Source organism: Volvox carteri (assembly GCF_000143455.1).
Source record: "Volvox carteri f. nagariensis unplaced genomic scaffold VOLCAscaffold_13, whole genome shotgun sequence".
Lineage (NCBI taxonomy): Eukaryota > Viridiplantae > Chlorophyta > Chlorophyceae > Chlamydomonadales > Volvocaceae > Volvox > Volvox carteri.
The window spans coordinates 2,040,738-2,062,012 of NW_003307556.1; the positions used below are offsets into that span (position 1 = coordinate 2,040,738).

General features: G+C 54.4%; 3 protein-coding genes across 3 annotated transcripts in view; 2 read left to right on the plus strand and 1 right to left on the minus strand.

Annotated features, from left to right (window-relative positions):
- Window positions 1-1,007: 1,007 nt before the first annotated feature.
- On the minus strand, window positions 1,008-1,964 carry VOLCADRAFT_89701 (uncharacterized protein; the record flags this gene model as incomplete). The annotated part of the gene is made up of 1 exon (XM_002949294.1): window positions 1,008-1,964. One exon carries the CDS (start codon window positions 1,962-1,964, stop codon window positions 1,008-1,010), a length of 957 nt encoding a protein of 318 aa, XP_002949340.1.
- A 268-nt stretch (window positions 1,965-2,232) lies between these two features.
- On the plus strand, window positions 2,233-9,222 carry VOLCADRAFT_89702 (uncharacterized protein; the record flags this gene model as incomplete). The annotated part of the gene is made up of 10 exons (XM_002949171.1): window positions 2,233-2,292; window positions 2,392-2,445; window positions 2,545-2,712; window positions 3,642-3,764; window positions 4,070-4,140; window positions 4,476-4,959; window positions 5,553-5,645; window positions 7,295-7,681; window positions 8,005-8,199; window positions 8,680-9,222. 10 exons carry the CDS (start codon window positions 2,233-2,235, stop codon window positions 9,220-9,222), a joined length of 2,178 nt encoding a protein of 725 aa, XP_002949217.1.
- A 6,428-nt stretch (window positions 9,223-15,650) lies between these two features.
- The window catches only part of VOLCADRAFT_89703 (uncharacterized protein), a gene marked incomplete at both ends in the record, with an annotated part of 10,573 nt that continues 4,948 nt past the window's right edge, over window positions 15,651-21,275 (plus strand). Inside the window, 5 exons of the mRNA XM_002949172.1 lie at window positions 15,651-15,786; window positions 16,581-16,680; window positions 17,404-17,528; window positions 18,458-18,738; window positions 21,075-21,117. Of these exons, the coding sequence (XP_002949218.1) occupies window positions 15,651-15,786; window positions 16,581-16,680; window positions 17,404-17,528; window positions 18,458-18,738; window positions 21,075-21,117 (685 nt within the window). The remainder of the gene's footprint in view (window positions 15,787-16,580; window positions 16,681-17,403; window positions 17,529-18,457; window positions 18,739-21,074; window positions 21,118-21,275) is intronic.

Below are 21,275 nucleotides of genomic sequence, written 5' to 3' on the forward strand. Positions count from 1 at the left end.
CGCCGCCGAGCAGGCACTAACGACGGCATTCACCATCAACCGGCTCTCAACATAACCATCATGATCATCATCATCCAACATAACCATCATGATCATAACATCATCATCATCATCATTATCATCAGCGTTACATCATCTTTGCATCATCGGCCACGACTCGGCGCTCGTGGCGTGTGCACATACAGACCGACATCCTTGCAACGACCCAGAACGAACGTTTCGGTTCGTTGAGGGTGGCGGCAGCGGCGGACGAGGGCTCGGTAGAGGAGAAGAAGGAAGATGAGGGCGGCGGCAGCGGCGGATGAGGCCATACCACAGGCGGGGAGCAGCGGCAGCGCTGCCTCCTTACACCTTCGCAGAAGAGCACACCTGCAGAAGAACCTCCTCCGCGGCGGGTGCGATGTGTCCCGATGCGTCCCTGCCCTTGCACCGCTCCCACCCCGCAGGGCCCAGGAGCAACACCACCTAGAGGCGACACAACATGGCTGGCAGTGGTATGGTGGCACAGAAAAACACATGTCATCAACGAGCAATTGAGGTTAGGCCCTCGTAAGGTGTATGCGCCCTGGCATTCCAGCGTGCCGCTGCTCTGTCCTGGCTGGCTGGCTGGCTGAAGAGCTGTCGTGCTCAGCACGCTGCCGGTGCTGGTGCTCAGCTCTGAGGGCCCGCGAGATGATTGCTACTGCCGCAGTAAAGCAGCAGCAGCAGCAAAGGCCTCAGCCTGCAGAGCAGCTGGCTGTCAGGAGCACTCCCATCACACCACATTCACACCGCCTGGATCTCACTTCTCCCATCCCACACCGCATCAGTAACAGCTTTTCCCACAGGCATAGGGTTCTAATCCTCGCGCCCACTCATCCACTCACCTATCCATTCATCACTTTGGACGGACCCTAAGTCCCTTGAAACCGACAGCCAGGATACGAGCAGCCCGACCCAATTCATTCATCAGCCATACCCCCTGCGGACGGATGTATCTCTCATCAGGCGCTGCGTCGATCCGTTTTTCATTGCGGCGCTGGCTGAGCCACAGCTGCCGCTGCCGTCGGGCGCCGGGCAGCAGCGCCCGCGGCCGTGCCGGTAGCACTGCCCCGGTCCCGGCCGCCTACGCGCCTGCCGCGGTGCAGAAACCAGCGCACCAGGGAGATGCCCACCGCTGCCGTAAGGCCCATAATAAACGCGTTAGAGCGCTGCTGCCGCTGCTGCGCTAGCTGCTTGGTGAGACGGAGCTCCTCCAGGTACTCTGGGTTATATATAGTGACTGCGGTCGCCGGTGCCGTGGTAGCGGCTACAGAGGTGGGTCCATAGCCTAATACCGTGGCGCTGCTGTTACTGCTGCTGCTCGCATGCCCGTGGGAGGTCAGGCGTGCGGAAACGCCCGGAGTATGGGAGGCAGCGGCGGCGCCATCATCTTCCTCGCTGCTGGAGCTCGAGGGAAGGAGGGATTGGACTGCCTTCAGAACGGCCTCTCGTGAAGACGCCACGTCGCAGGGAAATGGTGAGCAGCCAGCTCCTTGGCAGCTGGAAGTGGAAGATGCCGCTGCTGCCGCTGCGTTGCCATCCAGCGTGCGTGGTGTGCGCAGGACGTCTAAGCCGTGGTGATAGGCTTTGAGCTTAAGCCAGGTTATTTCCCCTTCGGATGCTTCCTCAACCAGTGCGCGCTTGTAGTCTATCCATGCGAGCTCCTTGGCATCTGGCCTGTAATGCTTTACCTGCTCCAGCGCGCGATCTAGCGAGGCGAGCTCCTCAACCGCCGCATCGCATTCTTCCTGCGCTGGAGGCCGCACCTCTTGCTCTTCCCAGGGCTCAACTTGCCCGAACTGGGCACCCTTCCGCCCGAGCTGCCGAAATAACTCCAGCGAGCCTTCTGAATAATCTCCCCCAAATTCTGCATCTATGGAGTCTTCTGTGTCTGTAGCCGCCGCACGGCGACCCTTTCGGGTCTCCGTCGCCGACCCTGCCATTTCAGCCACGACAGTCGGTAAGGTCTGTCCTAATTATTTGCAAAGCAACTTTCAAAATGTCTAGATAAAAGTTGTTATACCAATCGCATTAGGGCAGCTAGCGCTGCGCAGCGATTCCATGCCATTCCGTATACATAAAACAGATCAGACGATGCTTTGCCAACTGCAGCCCAATACTGGCTAGCGATGGTTTGAAGAAATTATGATGCTAATTATGCATACCTTTAACTGATACTACAATATCCCTCATTTCTGTTAGACTGACGAAATGTCCGAAGACTTGAAAGCAAAGTTCAGGGCCGCTGCGGCACAGCGGGGCCTCAATTCTGTAAGTATGGTTTTTGGGCGCTAAGAGGAGGTCCACCGAGTGTTTCCGTTACCAGCTTCGGATTGTCCAACCGCCAAACTGTTGGGCCTATGGACGCAGGCCAAGGACCAGCTGAAGGCCATCAAGGCCCAAAAAGCCGCCATGGCAGCAGCGGTAAGACCGGCCTACTCGCCTGTGCTGCCCACGACGTCCATAGCTGTCCAGCCCCTTTCACTCCTCCGACACCGCACCCGTACCTTGCCGTGCCCACAGGTTGGACCAGGACCCTCATCACAACGCCTTCAGCATCAGCAATTACAACAAAAACCCGCGCCTAAGGCTGCAGCTGTAGTTGATCCCCCTCAGGCCCCCGGGGGGGGAGCTCTGCCGGCGGACTTTTTTCAAAAGCCTGCAAAGGCGCGTCTCCTGGGAACGACTGCGGTGGGCCATGGTTTAAGAGTAACTCTTCCCAACTAAACAGGAGGGGGACCTGATTTGGGTTATGCGTTGATCTTAGGGTTGTATGGTTTGACCGCGACTTTGATGACCAGGGCATTGTGGGTAGCGGCTCAGGGGGCCTCACCCAATCAGCCATTCAGCAACCAGCTGAGTGTCCATCCATCCATCCATCCATCCATCCATCCATCCATCCATCCATCCATCCACCGCAACGACCTTCCATCCACCAACCGTCTTAACAGCCGCTCCTTCAGCTGCCCAACCAATTTAACTACCATCGGTACCTTCCGTCTCCAGGAGCCTCCGAGGGTGACAACAGCGGCTGCGCCGGCCGCTGCTGTAGGAAAGACGGCAGTAGCAGCAGGGGCAACCGGAGCAGGAGCAGCAGTTGCATCAGGGACGGCAGCTATAGCTGCAGCGGCGCCGGGGCCCTCGTCCCAGGCGCTAGCGCAGCGCCCGCCGGGCGGTGGTTCGGGTCCTGGAGCAGCACCGGCCGCTGGAAAGCCAGCGCCAGGAGCGGGGCAGCCATCGGCCTTGCCAGAGGTGAGATTATGCGCTTCCGCGATGCGTGGGGGGCTTTCCACGTTTTTAAATAGTACAGTCAGCAGACGTCACGTCACTCTCACGATCTCATGTGAAAAGGGCTCAGCGCGAAAGTTTGACTGTACCTATTCGATGTACCACACCCATGCGTTGCGCTGCTACAGCTGTATCCAGGCAGGTAGTTCTACTCTACTGCAGATGTGAGTGTGAGCTGGAGCTTCAGGGCTTCGAGTTTCGGCGTTTCGGAGAAAAAAGGTTGTTTCCCCCGCCCGAGGGTTCGGGTGATCCGTGTGTGCGGCCGCTGCGCAACTTACCGTCCCTCGCTGCGCTGCTGTCCCCCCACATCGCTGCGCGCTGCGACTTCTCAGGGTTTCTTTTCAGACAAGGCGGCGGACGCCCAGGCGCGAGGCGTGAAGCTGCCCACTGCAGCCGACCGGGAGGCGGAGTTCAGGGCCTTCACCGCACTCATAGATGAAGAGCTCAAACAGCAGGTGCGCAAGCAGCAGTAGCAGTAGCAGCAGCAGGATGATGATGATGAGGAAGAGAGACACAACGGTCGGCGCCCGCGCGAGCCCACCGTATGCTGGTCCTAAGGTTTTGGGATTGGACACCCGCGCTGGTTTGTGGTGGCTGTGCTCTTGGCAAGAACCGAACAGGGGACCAGCCTTCGTTTTCGCCTTCGTGTGTCCCGTTTTGTATTTGGAGACTGGACTGAATTGACGCCTTGCACCTCTCTGCTTTCGAATGCCGGCGTCGCGCCACGGCTGCCTCCCTCCCCACGGCGTCTACGTGGCAGGCGGTGGAGGAGGCGGAGGAGGCCGAGGTGGAAGCGGAGGAGAAGGCCGATCGAGAGGCGTTTCTGTTCCAGTGAGTTCAGGGCGCAGTTCTTTTTGTGTCGACCTGGGGTATCCTGGAAAGCAAGGTTTCGGAGCGGAGGAGGGGTGGTGTGCCCAGCCGTGTGATGCTCTTGTGCTTGTTGCCGCATGGCTTATGCCACCCCCCCTGGGTGGCCAGCTGGCTTTTGCTTTAGTTAGGGATGGCTGCTCGGTTGCCTTCAGGGAGTACCGGGGAAAGTACCGCAATTTAAAGTATTATCGCGGTTTATCCAGCAGCTGCAGCAGCAGCAACAACGCCGCCTGTCACTACATGGCTGCTGCAACTGCCACTTACTGAGTTTGTTGCTGTTTGGCTTTCCTACATAGGCGGCAGCAGCAGCGGCTAGAGCTGCTGCGGCAACGCAAAGCGCTGCTGCTAGCCAAGTCTGCCGCTGCAGCCACCGACCTAGCGGCCACAGCGGCGGCAGCAGGAGCTTCAGGGCTGGGAGGCGCTGCTGTCGCTGGGTTGCTTCCGGAGCTTCCAACGGACGAAGAACTCCGCGAGGCGCCACCGCCTGCTTTTGGGTCGGATGAAGAGGGTGAGGACGAACGCGCAGAGGCGCTTCATGGCGATGACGGCGTAGCCGCGGCGGCTGATGGGAAGCAAGAAGAGCAGCAGCAGCAGCAGTATCAACAGGGCCGGCGGCGGCGCCGGGTAATGCCGGTGTTGCCCGGCAAACGCCGTCGAATCATCGACGCGCTGGCGGCGACATTGGCGGCGTCTGAAGGGGAGGACGGCGGCGGCGACGACGACGAGGAGAGCAGTGATGAGGGTGACGGCGGCGGCGGGCTCAACTGGCGTGCGAAGCGGGTTTAGATTTGTGATTTGCGAACAATTGCGTGCAGCATTGGGCCACATTGCCCTCTTTTGCAAGTTCAGACAAGCTGACATGCCGCATGCCTCCGGCGGCTTGCGGACCAGCTTGCAGCAAACCACGGGGCGGTACTAATGACCAGGTTTCGGAGCTGCAAGCTAATAGAGCCAAGCCGTGCCGGTGGTGCGTGTGACACGATGCTTGAATGACTACAGACTAAGAGCTGAGTGCGCCAGTGCGACTGAGGTGATGAGGACTAAGGCAGGAATAGGGTGGCGTGGGATGACGGCACAACAGCGCGACGGCGATTGGCGATTCGTCACTGCATGAGCCGCATTTGCTTTCTTTGCTTGGGAGTTGCGAACTGCGCGGCGTTGCTCATAGTCACCAGTCTATTGGTGTTGTTGTTGGTAGCGGTGATGACGGTGGTAATTTTCCTGGGCGCATGGCGCATGGCAGGTTCCTGAGCAGCCGTAGTGGTATTGGATATATAGTGGGGCTGCATGGGTGGTGGTTTGTACTACCTGGGGTGCTGCCCAGGGCGCGGTGGGTTGCAGACCCCGCAGCAGCTGCTGCTGCTGGGCTACAGGTGCCAGCTTGCCAGCTGCAAAAGCTTATCGTGGAAGCGGTAGGTACTGCATGCCGTACCGTGTACCGTGTATTTTACAAACCCACGGAGACGGTGCGGACTGGTCGTTCGACATGATCCTGCTTTTTTTGCTATGGAGCATAGTTGGGTGGTGGGTGTGGGTTTTTCCGGTATGTATGGGGGAGGGGTATGGCGCCGCGTCTCGTTACGACGGTATATCCGGATGGCTTTACAGCAGCTGCAAGCCCAGGCCTTCATGGCGAGTATTATCGCCACGAAGGCGGGGCGCCACCCGCGGCTGTGTCCCCACCACCGGTTATAGATGTACAAGACACACGTATGCCACATATGGATGTTCTCTCCAAACCAACACAACACACTCCGCACTCCGAATAACAGCTTGAGAGCACGGAACGTGCGAGCCCCCAACCCGTTACAAACTGAAAACCAACTTCTGGACTTCCTCCCCCTCGTTCCTTAAGCGCCCACCATTGCAAACAGAAGAGCCGCTCTGGTTCCCTGCTTTGAAGATTTGAAACCCAGCTCTCGTCACTCGATGCTGCCGTACGCATCGCTGACCTGCTCCGCGTTGGGGCCCCTCGTAGTTGGGCGCGCAGTAATGTCGCTATTTCCGCTGCGGTCGCCGCCGCCGCCGTCGCCGGAAACGATGCTGTCGTCGTTGGGGCAATGATGTTGCGGATGCTGCGGAGGTTGAAACACGACTTCTTGTACAAGCTCCCCCATCGCCCTGGGAAGGACCTCGCCTGCCTTCATCTCATCACAGCCGGCAACGGCGGCCTGTCCAACAGCAGTAGAACAGGAGTAGAAGTAACAAGTAGTAGCAGTCGCACAACTAACGATTGACAGTGAAATGGAAAGCCCGCCAGGAAGGAAGCTCGTAGCACGTGTCCGCGGCTGCATTTTATGGTTAGGGAGCCGACGCATGTCCCTTAGGAGGGGGCGTAGCGGTGGCTCCCGGGGGAAACGCAATGTGAACAGTTTTGTGTGTGTGCTGATGATTTCTGGGCTCAGCTGCCGACGATGATGGCAGCCGACATCGATACAACTGCGTCCCATGGGTCGGTGACTATCAAAATGAGGCCAAGTACAAGACGGACAACACAACGCCCTTCAAGTGTCACGCAGCGCATTATTTAATGTTCAGCACACCTGGGTGTCATCGCTTGTCTGCGTATGCGGATCTCCGGAACCAAACTTGTGTCGGGGAATGTGCTTCGGGTCGACGGATTTCTGACCCCCAGCAGAGTCCATTGCAAAAGCTTCCCAAGAAATACGGTGTCTGAATGAATTAGCAGGACGGCTAAGGATCGCAGCAGGCCTTGATGTGGAACCTCTCCTCTGGGTGGAACCGTCGTTGAATGTGGGAATGCAGGCTAGTCGGTTAGAAAGCATGGTACAAACACAAAGGTTAGCTTGTTCTAAGCCAGTTTCAGGCACATGGTACTTGGTCAGACTTGCTATAGTATGCATGTTTTGTCAAACTTTGAGTCATTCACCGTACAGCTTGTTCCGTTCCGGTACGTCTCCTCAATTTCACCAAGCCCCTGGAAATGAAGACATTTATCATTCTTGCTCATCCATGGACTAATTTGATGGCCATGTATATATCTGCTTTGGTTGCTTTCGTAATAGGCGCCACATTTGCATGTCATGGCGCCAACGGGCTGGCGTCGGGTGTAGGCCTTCAGGATTCTAGCGTCGCTCTTGTCCCGTGGTTACAGCCACCAAGTTGGAAACCGGCATACGTTGATGACTTCAACGATCTCGACGTCCTGCTGAAGGAGCGTTCTACTCCGGAGAAATGGGTATCCCTCTTCTGCTTTTCAGTTCCAGAGAATCGGACAAGCTCTCCAGAAGAAGCTGCTTTCTTTCGTCTGGCGTTGAACACTTTGTACTCTTATCATATCTTTGGCCAAGCCTCCTCTGAAATTGTAGCTGCGATAACACCCAAGGCGCTCGCGGCGTGTCGCAAGTTCAGACTGCCTTGCTACAATGCGTCAAAGTATGCATGGGATTCTCGTTCCTACTACAACATCGGGTGGGCCAAGATCAAACTGACAAGGGACATCCTGAAGCTGGGTTTCAACGTGCACTTGTCAGACCTGGACGTCAGCTACTTGAAGCCCATCCATCTCGCGCGCAAAGAGGCAAGCTCCATCAGCAGGATAAAAGATAAGGACATCATGCAGACGACGGCAGAGGACTGTGCCATGCATTACTTATCCTCCTTGTAAACCCGGCCCGCACCGTTGTCGACCCCTTTCCTCCTCCAATCTCCTTTCCCCTCCAATCTCCTTTGCTACCAACTGCCCTCCGTTTTCTCCGCCGCGTAACTTCCGCTCTTTCCCGTGTTGACTTGGGTAATGAATGACGGCCAACGGTGTCAGCTTCCCTCCTTCCTTTACCCCACATCCACGGTCCACCTCGTAAGATGTTCTCCTGGAGCAATGGAGCTGCGGACGGCAGCATGATGCAAGAGAACTGGGTGCACCAGGACGACCCGCAGAACGCCGCCACCCGGCGGCCGATCTACATCGGCAACACGGGGGTCGTGTTCCTGCGCGCCAACAGCCGCACCGTGGGCTTCATGGAGTCGTTGCTCCAGTTTGAAGGCCGCGACTACCAGGTGAGCCAGCCAAACCGACCGCCTGAAGTCGAGTTTGAGATTCGGGCTTGGGGTTTGGGCTTGTGTGGGGCTAAGGTTCGGGGTTGGCGTTTTGTCGGGGTTGTGACGTTCGTGTTCTGGTTTTGCCTAGGTTATGGGCGTTTTGCTTATCTGGGTCAGGAAGGGAATTGGGTTTACTGGGGTACAGTGCTATGTGTGTTATTTGTGGCGGGTTAGGCTGCTGGTTCAGCCCAGGAGTCCCGGTGTTCTGGCTGCCTAAATGATATGGGTCATCAGTTTCCAAAGCAGTCCTGCAACACCATATCCAGCTCTCGCACATACCAACATAGTCAGCTTCCTAGCCACGCAACCGCGCACTTCCACTGCATTCAACCCCACACGCGCATGCAAGCACGCACGACACATGGCCCATCCAGCTATCTCGCTGTGTGTACGTGACGTACATACACACGCACACACACGTTGACACGTTCTTCACAGGACCAATACATCGCGACGTTCGTGGCGTACAAGTCGTGGGCGCCATGCACGGACGAGGCGGCCTGCCTGGCGGCCCGCGCTCGCGGCATGGCTGCCGTACAGCTACACCCTTCCCAGTTTGCCGGCTCCAACTGCCTCCCGGAGGCCGGCTACAGGCCCTGTGCGCCGCGCCGCTTCTACGTCCACGCAGTTTGTCGGATCTCTGCCGTAGATAAGGAGGGCTTTCTGCGGTACGCTAAGGCCATGTTCATACGCGCTGGGGGCTCCGGCGGCGATGGTGATGTGATGGCCGCGTCACTGCCGCCAGATTGGGATGACCCGCTTTTTGTGGGTGAGCAAGACAATGGGGCGATTGCTGCCAGCGGCCTCCCGTGCCCGCCTAATCAGCAACGGGCGTATAACGGATGGCTTAGCGCCGCCGGGGGCGCCGTGGAGGGCAAGGCGCATGGTGGTGCGGATGTCTCTAGGCAGATTGCTGCACGGAAGTTGCTCAGGAGCGATAGAGAGCGCGGCAGCGTAGAGCGCTTACCGGGCGGATATTGATGGTGGGAGGTGGTAACGGCGGCGGCGGCAGCAGTGGCGGCATTGCACGGCTCGAGGGTATGGCCCATGGGTCGGCGGGGTGTCGGCGCGTGATGGAGGCGATGGTGATGATGATGCTTGGAGAAGGAGGGCGATGTCGGTGTGAACTACGCATTGAAGCTCCTTTCTCTACTGGTTCACTATGATTAAATAGCACGGCAACGACCGTGAGATGCGGACCCCTACTAGATACTAGATATGTTGCCTAATTTGGAGATGAAAGCTATATTGGCTTTCCCGCTGTTGCGTGGCTGGCAGACCTACTGCAGACCAATAACCCACAATGTGATGACCACATGTGTTTTATCGCGGTGTACCAAACCTGAGCGTGGTTTTAATTCTTTACGATGCAATGTGTGCGTGCATGGTCACTGCGTGGTTTAAGCTCGGATTTGGGCTTTTTCGTTGTCACCAATGTCCTGTTTTTCATTTGTAATCAATTCCGAGGCGCACATGTGCCTGTGTGCATCATGCGTCGGCACCTGTGAGACACGACCGTCTTCACACATATTGCATTACGTGCCGTCGACTGTTAATGTTCTTCCGTCCGTTCCGCCTGTTGCCCTGCGATACGTGTATATATTTGTCTGGGCCGCAAATGTGTATCTATCGAGATTTATTGAAGAGATTTTTCAATTAGGCTGGCATGGACGCACTTGGGCGCGCTTGGAAGGTATAGTCGTAACTTAAACCTAATGCTAATTGATACACAGTTGTGATTATCATGTCGTACTATCGTACAGCAGCAGTTATTCTTGGAGGTCCTGGAACAATAGAAATGACGTAACATGCCCAGGATCCCTTGTTCTATCCTCGAGCGCGGGGCTCAATGAAACCATAGGTCGAAGGCCACTTGAATTATCCAACTCACGCAGCATGCTTTGTGGTTTTGCGCGTACGATCGGTTGTAGACACATATGCTAGAACATAAGTTTTTTTTGGCCCAGCAGGTATCGTCGTGTCATGGCTATATGGTAACGTGCTGGCGCCTGACAATGTTGGAACATCATAGCTGTGTGTATAGCCACTATAGCTGTGTCTGTAGGTGTAGGTGTGTGTATAGAGGGCGGGGTTTAGGGTTTGCGGGTACCTTCGCTCAGGTATTACGTTCTGAGCGCGAGTAGGAGCAAGACATGGCGCACGTGCCTCCGGTGACGTGTTTGTCGTACATGACGGTAGCGTAATGGGCTGTTGCGAACCGGGAGGTGAAACGTCCTCAAGTGCTGGCCTGTATGCGTTACACGACTCCTGAGCCATATGGCCATGCGTGTGGCTGTAATGCGCAGTCAAGGATGGTGGTGGTGATGGTGGGTGAACAGTCATACCTGAACCGTGCTTCGATCGTGTTTGCAGGTCACTGGCGCCGCTGAGCTGGAGATGACGATGGTTTTAAGTCGGGTACGGCAGTACGGCAGCAAGCTGGGACTTAACATCTTAGACAGTAGCGTTCAGGCAGCAGGGAAGAACGTCGCATATGCCTAAACAGTTACGACGGTAGTGAAAGCTACCTCGACCTTGCCACATGATCCGGCCATGCACGTGTTTGCGGAATTCGCTAAGCATAGTTATCTGTTTAAATGCTTTTTGGTACAGTACTTAAGGTCATCAGCTAGCAGGATACAGCACACGTCGACACGTGTATGATGCCAGCGGCAACATGGGGACTGCCTGTGAAGGCAGCTGTGTGTGACGCACACTTGAAGCCGCTGTCCGGCCCGCGGTCGCAATTTCAAACGCTATTTCCATTGCTGCCGTTGAAAATATTGCTGACGTTTTGGTGCCCAAGGACGGGCCGACAGGAAGTGGCGCCGTGCGCGATGAAAACGCCCTATTCAGTGTAAGCATGACTGCCAGTCAGGATTAGATTGGCGTCGATTTACATCCTGGAAGGCGCGCAATTGATATCTGCGCTTCACGCATTTTGCTGGTGCTTGGTGTGCTCTTGAAGTGGTACCCCTAGGCTTGGCCAAGCCTGTCTCCGCCACCGATTGGCTGCACTCTATTATACTTAAAAGTGACAGGCGTCAATGGCAAGACACAAAAGAAAGGGAAATGGGGGTGCTCACTGGCAGGCGGCATGGAGCTCACACAAGCAGACACCTGCGATGGCCAACGGACACGGAGGGCTTAGGGTTGTAGCGTGCAACGCCCTTGCATGGTGCAACGCCTCTCCGGCTAAGGAGAGAGCGCGATATTTGCGTTTAGTGTATGCGCCAGAACGGCCGTTTTGTGCCTGCCGCCAGAAGTTGTACGACAAAGCTAGGGCAGCTATGTTCGCGTTGAATATGAACTTGGATAAGCTAAAGTTGCTCGCCACGGATGAGAGGATGAAGTGTTTTGATACGCAGGTACGAGTAATACTGTTGTACGGTCGTCACCTGTGGGCCCCGTTTATGTTGGCTGAAGTCTTGGACAGGCTCAGGAGGAGGCAGAGTGATGCGAGTAACCTTGCGGAGGGACCCTACGAGGCATGCCTGAAGGATGGAGCGGTGCAGCTCCAGGTATCGTTTATGCGGGAAACCAGAGTGCAAGAGCTGCCAGACCAGCGCACCGCCTCCTGTTCGCTGAATTGTCACGGCCACCTCTACATAACCACGTTTTAAAGCAGATTGTGAGGTTTCGGAACCGTGTCCGTTTACAGCGTGGGGCCGTCGCACCCCAAGTTTTGCGACGGGAGATCGTAGAGGTTCTCTCCAAATCCGACGGATGGGAGGGCAACTCGGGCTGATGGGAGTCGCTAGTCCTCCGTTTCCTGCGTTTCCTGAGTTTCACGACGTATGGAAAGGGCTCCGCAAGGGCTACGTGAGGCAGATAAACATGTGGAATGGCTAATGATTAGGCCATTGCCAGAAGGCGCGGTATCGGAGTTCAAGTATCGGTCGATGAGCGGTTGGAAGCATACGCGTGTAGACGACCAGCCAGACGCGTACCCGTCAGACGATAAGCAATCGGGAATCCACATGGCGAAATATAAGCATGGGATGGGTCTGGCAGGTGAGCAAACTTGCAGGAAGGGGGTCCCGCATATCACAGCATTTATCCTCGCATTCAGCGAATTGTAAGCTTATGCAGCTTAAGCTTTGCTGTTGGGCGTTATGTACCTAGGGAGGAGCGGGTATGCCCCTGCTGCGGCACTGATAGCCATATTGAAGATGGGAAGGAGGGCTTGCTGGACTGTCCGGTATTTACGGCGAAATCAGATCTGATATGGATTTCCTACGCTTTGACCATGCGAACGATATTATGAAGTGGGAACCTGAACGCCTGGCGAAGATGCTGGAACGTATGTAGTCCCACCGCAACTCTCTCTCTCTCTCTCTCTCTCTCTCTCTCTCTCACACACACACACGCACACGCACACGCACACGCACACGCACACGCACACGCACACGCACACGCACACGCACACGCACACGCACACGCACACGCACACGCACACGCACACGCACACGCACACGCACACGCACACACACACACACACACACACACTCTCTGGGACGGTACGGCGCCACATACACGACACATGCGATGGAGACCTAGGCGAGTTTCTGTACAAGGGGGCCGAAGGCAATGGCAAGGTTCAAAAGGGGGAAGAGGAAGGACTACCATCCATGAACTAGAGGACATGTCGTGAACATTTATTAGGCCTTTAGTAAGTAGGGTGTCAGCTTCGTCGAAACTGATAAAGGACAGATCCCCTCTGCAGTCACTACTAGAGCTCAGGTAAACAATCTCGCTAGTGTGACATATTAAAATACATAAACACAGGGCAGCCTCAAGTAAGTACTTCGCCAGTAAGGCAACCAGTTAACGGTAACCACCGGTAACGACTTTTGAACGAGCGCTCCAAAGCGCACAGACCCACAGCTGACCAAAGAAGGAGTTATGACTGCCAGAGGCGACAGCTTACGGTTTATGACCTAGTAATGCATATTGACTCAAGGGCGTGGATCCTCAACCTTTGGCATGAAAAGGCGCGAACAAGAGCGAAGTCCGATTACCAAGAGATACAAAAAAATATTTAAATCTTAGATCAATGCTTAAAGTGCCATAATACTGGCATTTGCAAAGGTAATCGTCTGGCCTGACGCTTCGCGTGTGAGCAATTACGAACCGGAGCTATATGCAGCTATCGACAGCGTCAGGGTAGAGCGCTCATCTTTAACAATATGATCTGTTCAATAGCGAGATAGCTGATCTGTAAGAAGAATGTTGTCCCACACCGTTGCTCATGTGCCAGCTAACCTGTTTGCTACAGGTTGCAACGTACCGTATGGATGAAAAGGGTGAGAAGGATGATAAAGGTAGAACCGTGCTGCCAGGCTCATTTTAGTTAACGCTACATAACCTTGTATATTACAGAGCGCTGCACCGTTCTATCCAGCCACGGCACGCGGTTTCAACGTTTCGGGATGTTGCGGCGTCAGGCTGCGTTGCCCCGATCCAGCAGCGCCGTCACTCGCCGTTGCCGTAACCTTAATAACTAATAAGGCATTGCCACCTTTGGTTGTTATCTGCACGCCCTGTGTCACTAAGGGAGTGCTGCGAGACTTGCCACCAGTCTGGTCACCACTCGTCAGCTTGTTGCGAGCATGCAGTTGACCTGCAATCCACACGCGATTTCTCCTCACCTTAAAAGCTAGATTCATAACCAGGATGCCATGCCACATGGTGCTGTGCACATAACGCCTTTGCATGCTTTATTGCACATCCTGCGCGCGGATATATGGACCTGTGTGTGCCGGCACCCTGCACCTGACTCGCTCCTTGTTCGAATTTGTGCCACCCGACGGTAGTACGAAGGACTTTGCAAATGTGGCCACAAGGAGTTTCTTTTCAAAGGAAGCTTTAATAGCGTCGTGTATAACAGGAATTACCGCTCGTCAACGCTTCGTCTGTTGCTGGTCTATGAATTATTGACACTTTTTCACGCAACAAATGAATATGCCGCTTTTCGGGGGTGGCGCGAAGCGCCACTTTACTCGTTTGTGCTGCAGTACGGCATGTCGCTGAGCGCTGGTTGACCTATGCTGCTTGTCACAGCGCGCACTTCGTTGCGTGTCACGGCTTTAACTACTGTGTCATGATGTTTCGTACGAGGACGAGGTCCAGCGGTTGCGTTTTACGCTTGGTAGAGTTCGGCTGTTCACTCCTCGCAGGTTAAGGAGAGGGGCACAGATCCTTGGCCGTACAGCCGCGTCTTCGTCGCGAGTGCCGGGACCCCTTGCGAGTGTTTAGGACGGGATTAATTATGTATAGGATGCTTGTGATTTTAGACATCAAGTGTGGTAGCGATGATGTGCATTGCGGCCGGATAGAGAAAGCCCGCTACTGCCCTCTGGACTGCTGACCAGCTGCTGCAAGATGAAGCGTTAAGCAACCACTATCTGGATTATGCCATCCATATATGTTCTCTCATCTCTTCATCTACCAGGAAAGCGCGGTGATATCGCTGCATTTTGGCATGTTTGTAACGATTGACAAGTGCACCTGTTAGGTTGGGGGTTCAAGTAACCATCGTAAGCGACGAAATGAGGATGGACGGTTAATGGAATGTTAGTGGTAGTAGGAATAATGGCTTGATGTGCGGCATTATGAAGGTAAGACAGGTAACGGACGTTAGTTGTCTGGCGTGGTGGGCGCGAAATCGTGGATGGGAGCCACCTAAGATTTCATTCTATGGATAACTGCTTACCTAGCTCTACATGGTAGACATATGTGAAACAAAATTTAAGTCTGCTGGCTCGGAAACATAGTATTTCTCAAGGATTGCGACCGACGGTGACGCTATCGTGGCTTAGCAATCATAATCACGTCAAGCTTCTGACAACTGTAAGCTCTATCTTTAGATCACATTGCTATCGCTGCTTTGGCGTCTTGTACAGCAGATGTTGTCGTTTGGGGCCCATCACCGTTAGCAGCTAGCGAACAGAAGCAACAACACCTTCCTTATTGTGCAAGTAAGCAGTTGGTGAGTCTAGCTAAACACGAGGAGGACGATATTGGCGGTGGGCGGTTTGAAGGCACGCGGCGCTGTCTGGACTTTATCAAGAAGGTCCTCCTCCCGACCTGTGCGAAAAAACGATGCATGCTGCGGTCGTAAGCTTGATGCTTAATGTCTGGTACTCTGGCATACCTGACCTTCCTGTACGTTGGCTGTGCGTTAACTATGTACCACCTGAAATTGAAGGTTGAGTAAAGTCTATGCTGTGATATTGATATTCATACGTAAAAGTCCTTTAGCCTGCCTTCTTACTGCGATTCGGTGTTGGAGGTGAGTTTGTCAGGAACAAATTCAATCGCAGTCAGACCAGCTCGCTCGACCAATGTTCAGAGTACGTGAGAACGGATCTAACGTCATCGTACAGGTCAAGTAATAGCGAGTATCCATGGACAGCCGAAAAGAGTCAGGCCGCACCGGCGGGAGCGGCCATGCCACGCAGCTGCGCGTTCCTCGTAGCTACTTGGCTCATCAAAGGGGATGGACCCGCCTTCTGAGCTTGCTGGCAGCCTTTGCATTCACGGGTGAGCCACCATCCATTTTATCTCGAAAACCCAACGCTCAATCGTGTAAAATTGTTTCCACCAAAACCGCTCGGCCCGCTTGGTCACCTTCCCCGATCTACCTCCTGAGCTCCCGTTGAAGCACAAGGCATCAGAATCATTGAGTTTGGGCAGATAGGCACCATCACTGACTCGGCGGAATGACATTAATCGAGCATACTAGGTAAAAATCCATCGAAACGACAACGATTGAACGGCACCAGTCGAAGCTTAACCAACGCCATCGATCAAATCATAACCGATCAAAACGTCATCTATTCAAACTGCGGCGTCATTTACGCCATATCGACATCCCCCTTTCGCAACAGCTCTTGATGCGCCCTGGTCCGCCTCTTCCCAGCATCTCGACCGCACCCCTAGCCCTTACCCGTGCGATGCATGCGCTCTTCCCTCCCCTGGTTTCCTTCACATCCCCAGCTCACATCCCCTCCACACCCCTCCGCATCTCACATCCCCTTCACCTTCTCAAATCCCCCTCCGCATCCCGGCTGCGTTTTATCTCCCAGACTAACCCACATCACCCCGCACCCCGGCCACGCCAACCAGTGGTCCTTCTGCCTGGCGCTCTCCCTCCCTCCCTCCCTCCCTCCCCACTCCCTATCGCTCCGCAAGCACACATTCAGAACATTAATCAATCCCAAAAGCTACTCCCTTACCTCGGCCCGGCCTCTCTACCCCTAACTGGCACCCCGCCCCACACCCATCTTCCAATTCCCTGCAATTCCTGGTGCCAACTGTTCCCCCACTCCCGAAAGGTTGCCTTGCGGGGCCTCTGGCGGGGACGAACTTCCCCTTCGAGCCATGTATTAAAACGGTCGGCATGAGCCGTCTCACCGTTTCATTGAAAAACACCAGGTGGGTCGCGAGAGGATGCAGGTCACCGTGATGTTGTCAGTCTCGCCCAGTCCCACCTCCCCAGGCCGGCTGCGGGTGTTTGCCCCACCCGTTGCAATCCGGTCAATACAGAAACCAACTTTTAACTGAATTGCTGAATCGCGCTTTGTTCTTTGTAAGGCTATGTCGGCTGGCTGGTCGTGCGAGACTGCTCGACATGTATTTGTGTGTGCATGTATGTGTGCTATATCCAAGGATATAAACACACAAGGGATACAACACACATGCGTCACTAACTCTAAGGGGGTGGCGGATATGCGCGGGGGAGGACCGGAAACCTGGGAAAGGGAAGTCGGACAGGACCCACCCTGGTAGTTCCCACCCTTAGGTCGTCCAACGAATGCGATGTGTGTAGCCGCCAGCTTAGCCACCCAGCCAGCTTAGCCACCCAGCCAGCCACCCAGCCAGCTTAGCCACCCAGCCACCCAGACAGCTTAGCCAGCCAGACAGCCATCACATGCACTATGTTACTCAGGACCGACCGCCGGGAAATTTTTGGGGATTCCCCTTCCCTTTAAGCTCTCCTCATCCTCATTCTCGTCCTCCCTCATCCCCTACATCCTTCATTCGCGTCATCACCCTGCTCCTTCACTACCGACCCTTTCCCTATCGGAAAAATGTTTTGCTTTCGCGAACTAAATGTGCAAATGCACGCGCGCACAAATCCTTATGCCTGCGCCCCAGTTGGATTTCTCGCACGGGCGGCACTCGAGTGTGTTTCGTGTTCTCTGCGCTGCCGGCAGCGGACTGTTATCCCGGGGGCTATCGCTGCTGCAACACCGGTTTCAACAAGTTTAAGTTCTACGCAGGTGCATAACTGCAGGGTAGACGTGGGGCTGGACAGCAATTGCGCGGTTGCAAGATCTCGTGCGTTGCGGTTGCAACTATAGCTTGTTTAGGACATGGGCGGTTTCGTTGGGACCAGGATGGGGCATCCTTTGTCTGCAACGAAATGGAGTTTAAAACTTGCTTTACAGAGGCCATATATATCCTCTCGTGAAAATGCAAAATGTCTTGGATTAGGTACATGTACAGGAAATTCGACACAGAGGGACAGTTTTTTTGAGTTGCTGTTATGCAAGTAACTGATGGAATTGGATTTTATATAAGATTTAGGTTTGCTTCTACCGAAAGTTTTATCAGGGATTGTCCCAGGGCTTTGCAGTAGACTTCTTGAAGTTTGTGTTCTACATAAAGAATCTGTACGATATACTCAATCCTCCTTATCGCGATCCCGCTAATGAACTGCCTTCATCCAATTTCTTGCGACCGCCATGATACGGAAAAAAACATATCATATCATGTTTTATGCCATATGAAACAACCCTTTAAGAAGGTCACGCCAGGGCCCTCTATCTACGCGTTCGCGCCCGCCTTAAATGCCGTCGTTTTCAGAGTCCCTTCAATCCTGGTCCCGCAAGCTCCTACATTGTTAAAAAGGAGTTATAAATACCTCAATGTCGTCGGAACCTGTGATACAATTACCCATCATAGCATGTTCCGATGTTATCCCTGGGTTACAGGCAGTTTTATTTCCTTACCCCGCGTGCCTAGGTGCGCTAACCTGCCAAGACTCTGCCTTCCGTTCTTATCGGTTAGAGCTCCTTGCTAAGCCCCAAGCATGTGTCGTGTATGTGCACGCACGCATTCCTATGATTTCCAACGTCTTTTGCTGTACGAACATGTACGAATCTTCGCGGCCTCTGCGGATTCATAATTCTTCCCACATCCCCTTCAGATCCCGCATGTCGGCGAGCCATCACAGATATCGCCTATCAGACAAATGTGGGTCGCGTTATATCGGTGTCCTCGGTGTATTTCGAAGACGATGGCGATGCCGATACTTTCATCGGCAAGATTACCACCCTGCCTTTCACACTTTCCAATATCGATGGCGGTGTCCTTTGTTGGACGCTTGTGGAGCCGTGTCCCACACTGGCGCAGTTCACACACCCAGCCACGCGCGACCTGAACCTTTTCGAGATTGCGCTGTACGACAAGAAGGTGGATAACTATGAGGTACGGAGGCAATGGAAAGGGAGGGCATGGAGTTGCATATGGTCGGTTGTGGATTTGTTGGGGCACGGGGATTTATTTGGGCACGCCAGCACACGGGATTGAGGTGATCAGGTTTGTTGTTGTTATTACAGCGGACTGCCGCCAGGATCACTACATCCCAAACACAATGTCGTACTCCCGCCAGAGGTTGCATTAGCCAGATTTCCGCTTCGGGATATTGGATGCCCCAATCGTATAACAACATATGACTAATGACCGTTTGAGCAATTGGGAAGTCCCAAAAGTGATGTAGCCTGGGCGACTGGGACTGTTCACGCGTGTGTGTGTGTGTGTGTGTGTGTGTATGTGTGTGTGTGTGTGTGAGTGTGTGTGTGTGTGAGTGTGTGTGTGTGTGTGTGTTACGTGGTTGGGGGTGCGTGACCCCATACCTGTAAAACTACCCATACGAGCCGAAGGCCCAAGGGTAAACGCCTAAAAGCCACGGAGAAAAGGAAACACCGCACTATCAGCCCAGACTAGCGCCCAAAGGGGATAACTGAGTTGCGGTGGGCCCACATATGCTCCAACATCCTCGCCAGACGCGCTGGCTCCCATTTCATGGCAGCACGTCTGGCAAGGATGTTGACATGTAAAAGCGGTTGGGATGCCATTACCTGACCACCTCCACCACGTTTCCTTTTGGGAGTTTTCCCAGCACCGCACAGTCGACCACGCACGACGGAAAGCATGTTGTAAAGCATGAACTTGCCCAAGATGGTGGTTGCTGTGGGGAAGGAGTGTTAAATGCTTCCCGCGCAAATAGCACATCAGCTTGATTACGGTCATATAGCAGCTGCTCACCTGTACACACGACGGACCTCGCGGATGCGTAGAACTGAGAGTCTTTGTGGAGGTGGGATGGAGTCCAACCCAGCGGCAGGCACTAGCGTACATAGACGGATACGAAGCAATTAAGACGGCGGCAGCGGAGTCTTGAACTCTGAACATCAAGTAGTCGTGATACTTAAATGCCTGCCTGAGCACTCCGCCCGGGTGGCTTATATCTCGGCTACCTGCCGGACGAATCTCTACTCCTGACCTGCCGTAGTAGGGTACCGTCGGTAGGGCCCGGGGCCCCAGCCCGTTAGGTTCGCTACGAACATCTGTCATATTCGCGACATGTCGCGATATCACGGGACATGTTACGAAACTTGTGTCGAATTGTCAGCGAAATAACAGCTATTGTTATTATAAAAATCGTTGAAATATTCTAAGGGAAATGTAGCGTACTACAGGTCATCAGTCAGATGATGCGAAATGACCGACGTGGCTGTTTTAACTGTTAAATCCGCTACACGCGTCCGATTAACGCTGGTAAAACTCCAGCCTAGCCTGTTAAGTACCAATAAAATGACATCATCCACGGATGATCAGCTATGTTGGACTTACGCGTGTCCGGCCAGTTAGACATAACAGCATACTGCCAGGGCTTTGGTGCGTCTGCGAATAATGCCTCAATTTTCCGAAGGAATCTCAAGGAAGGCTTTAGCATGCGGCATGCGGTGTGACATGGACTCCGAATCCTTCCACTTTTTAGACCCCGCCTCACACCCCATCGATGCGCTGCGTGATCTATATCCATTGATCAACGCCTGTGAATTAGTGTTCGTAAGGAGTCGTTGGGCCCAAGCTCGCTGGCCATCACCGGTGTCCATGGCGTCCATAGCCTGGAGTAAGAAATCTCTGTCTAGTTAAGTGTGTCATAGGCTTTCGCTGCATCCAAAAACGCAATCACACACGACCGTCGCTGTTGTGCCATCAAATGAGGCAGAGAGCCCTCAGGAACAGCACATTAGATCGTGTGAGACGATTAGGAAGGAAAACCGACTGTTCAAGCGTGGCAACTCTCATTAAAGCAAGGCCAAGTCGAGTGGCCAACAACTTAGCGAAAATCCGGTAGTCCGTACAAAAGAAACCCCCCTGGTGGTGTATTAATCTCCACAATTTCATAAAGGACTGTTAATAATGCCATGTCTTATGAATCTGTCTGGAACCTAATTCAACTGTTTAATAGTAGTAAGGAGTCCCCCGTCCCTACCATCGTTCGCAGGTCGCCATACCAATCCCACCATGCCTTCCTTTAACTCCCCTCAACGTGTCGTACCTCAGTCCCAGTCTAATATTCGTTTTTTTCGATCCGCCATTCCTTTTCCGAACCTGCAGTGCTGCCCGCTGGGTGCTATCTCCACGTACGGCACCGACGCGCCGCCCTCACCACCATCACCACCCCCGTTGCCGCCTCGGAAGCCCTCCCGCCCGCCTCCCTCTCCTCGTCCATCACCACCACCACCTCGGAGTCCGCCGCCCCGCATCCCTCCGAGCCCCAGGTTCCCGCCACCAGTGCGACCCCCACCTCCCGTCCGGATGCCGCCCAGCGCCCGGACCCCGCAGCCTAGCCCGCCTCCCTTTCCGCGGCCCAGTCCGCCGCCTTCCGCCCTCTTAAGGTCACCGCAGCCGCCCAGCCCTTTACCACCCAGACCGCCACCACCAAGTCCGGC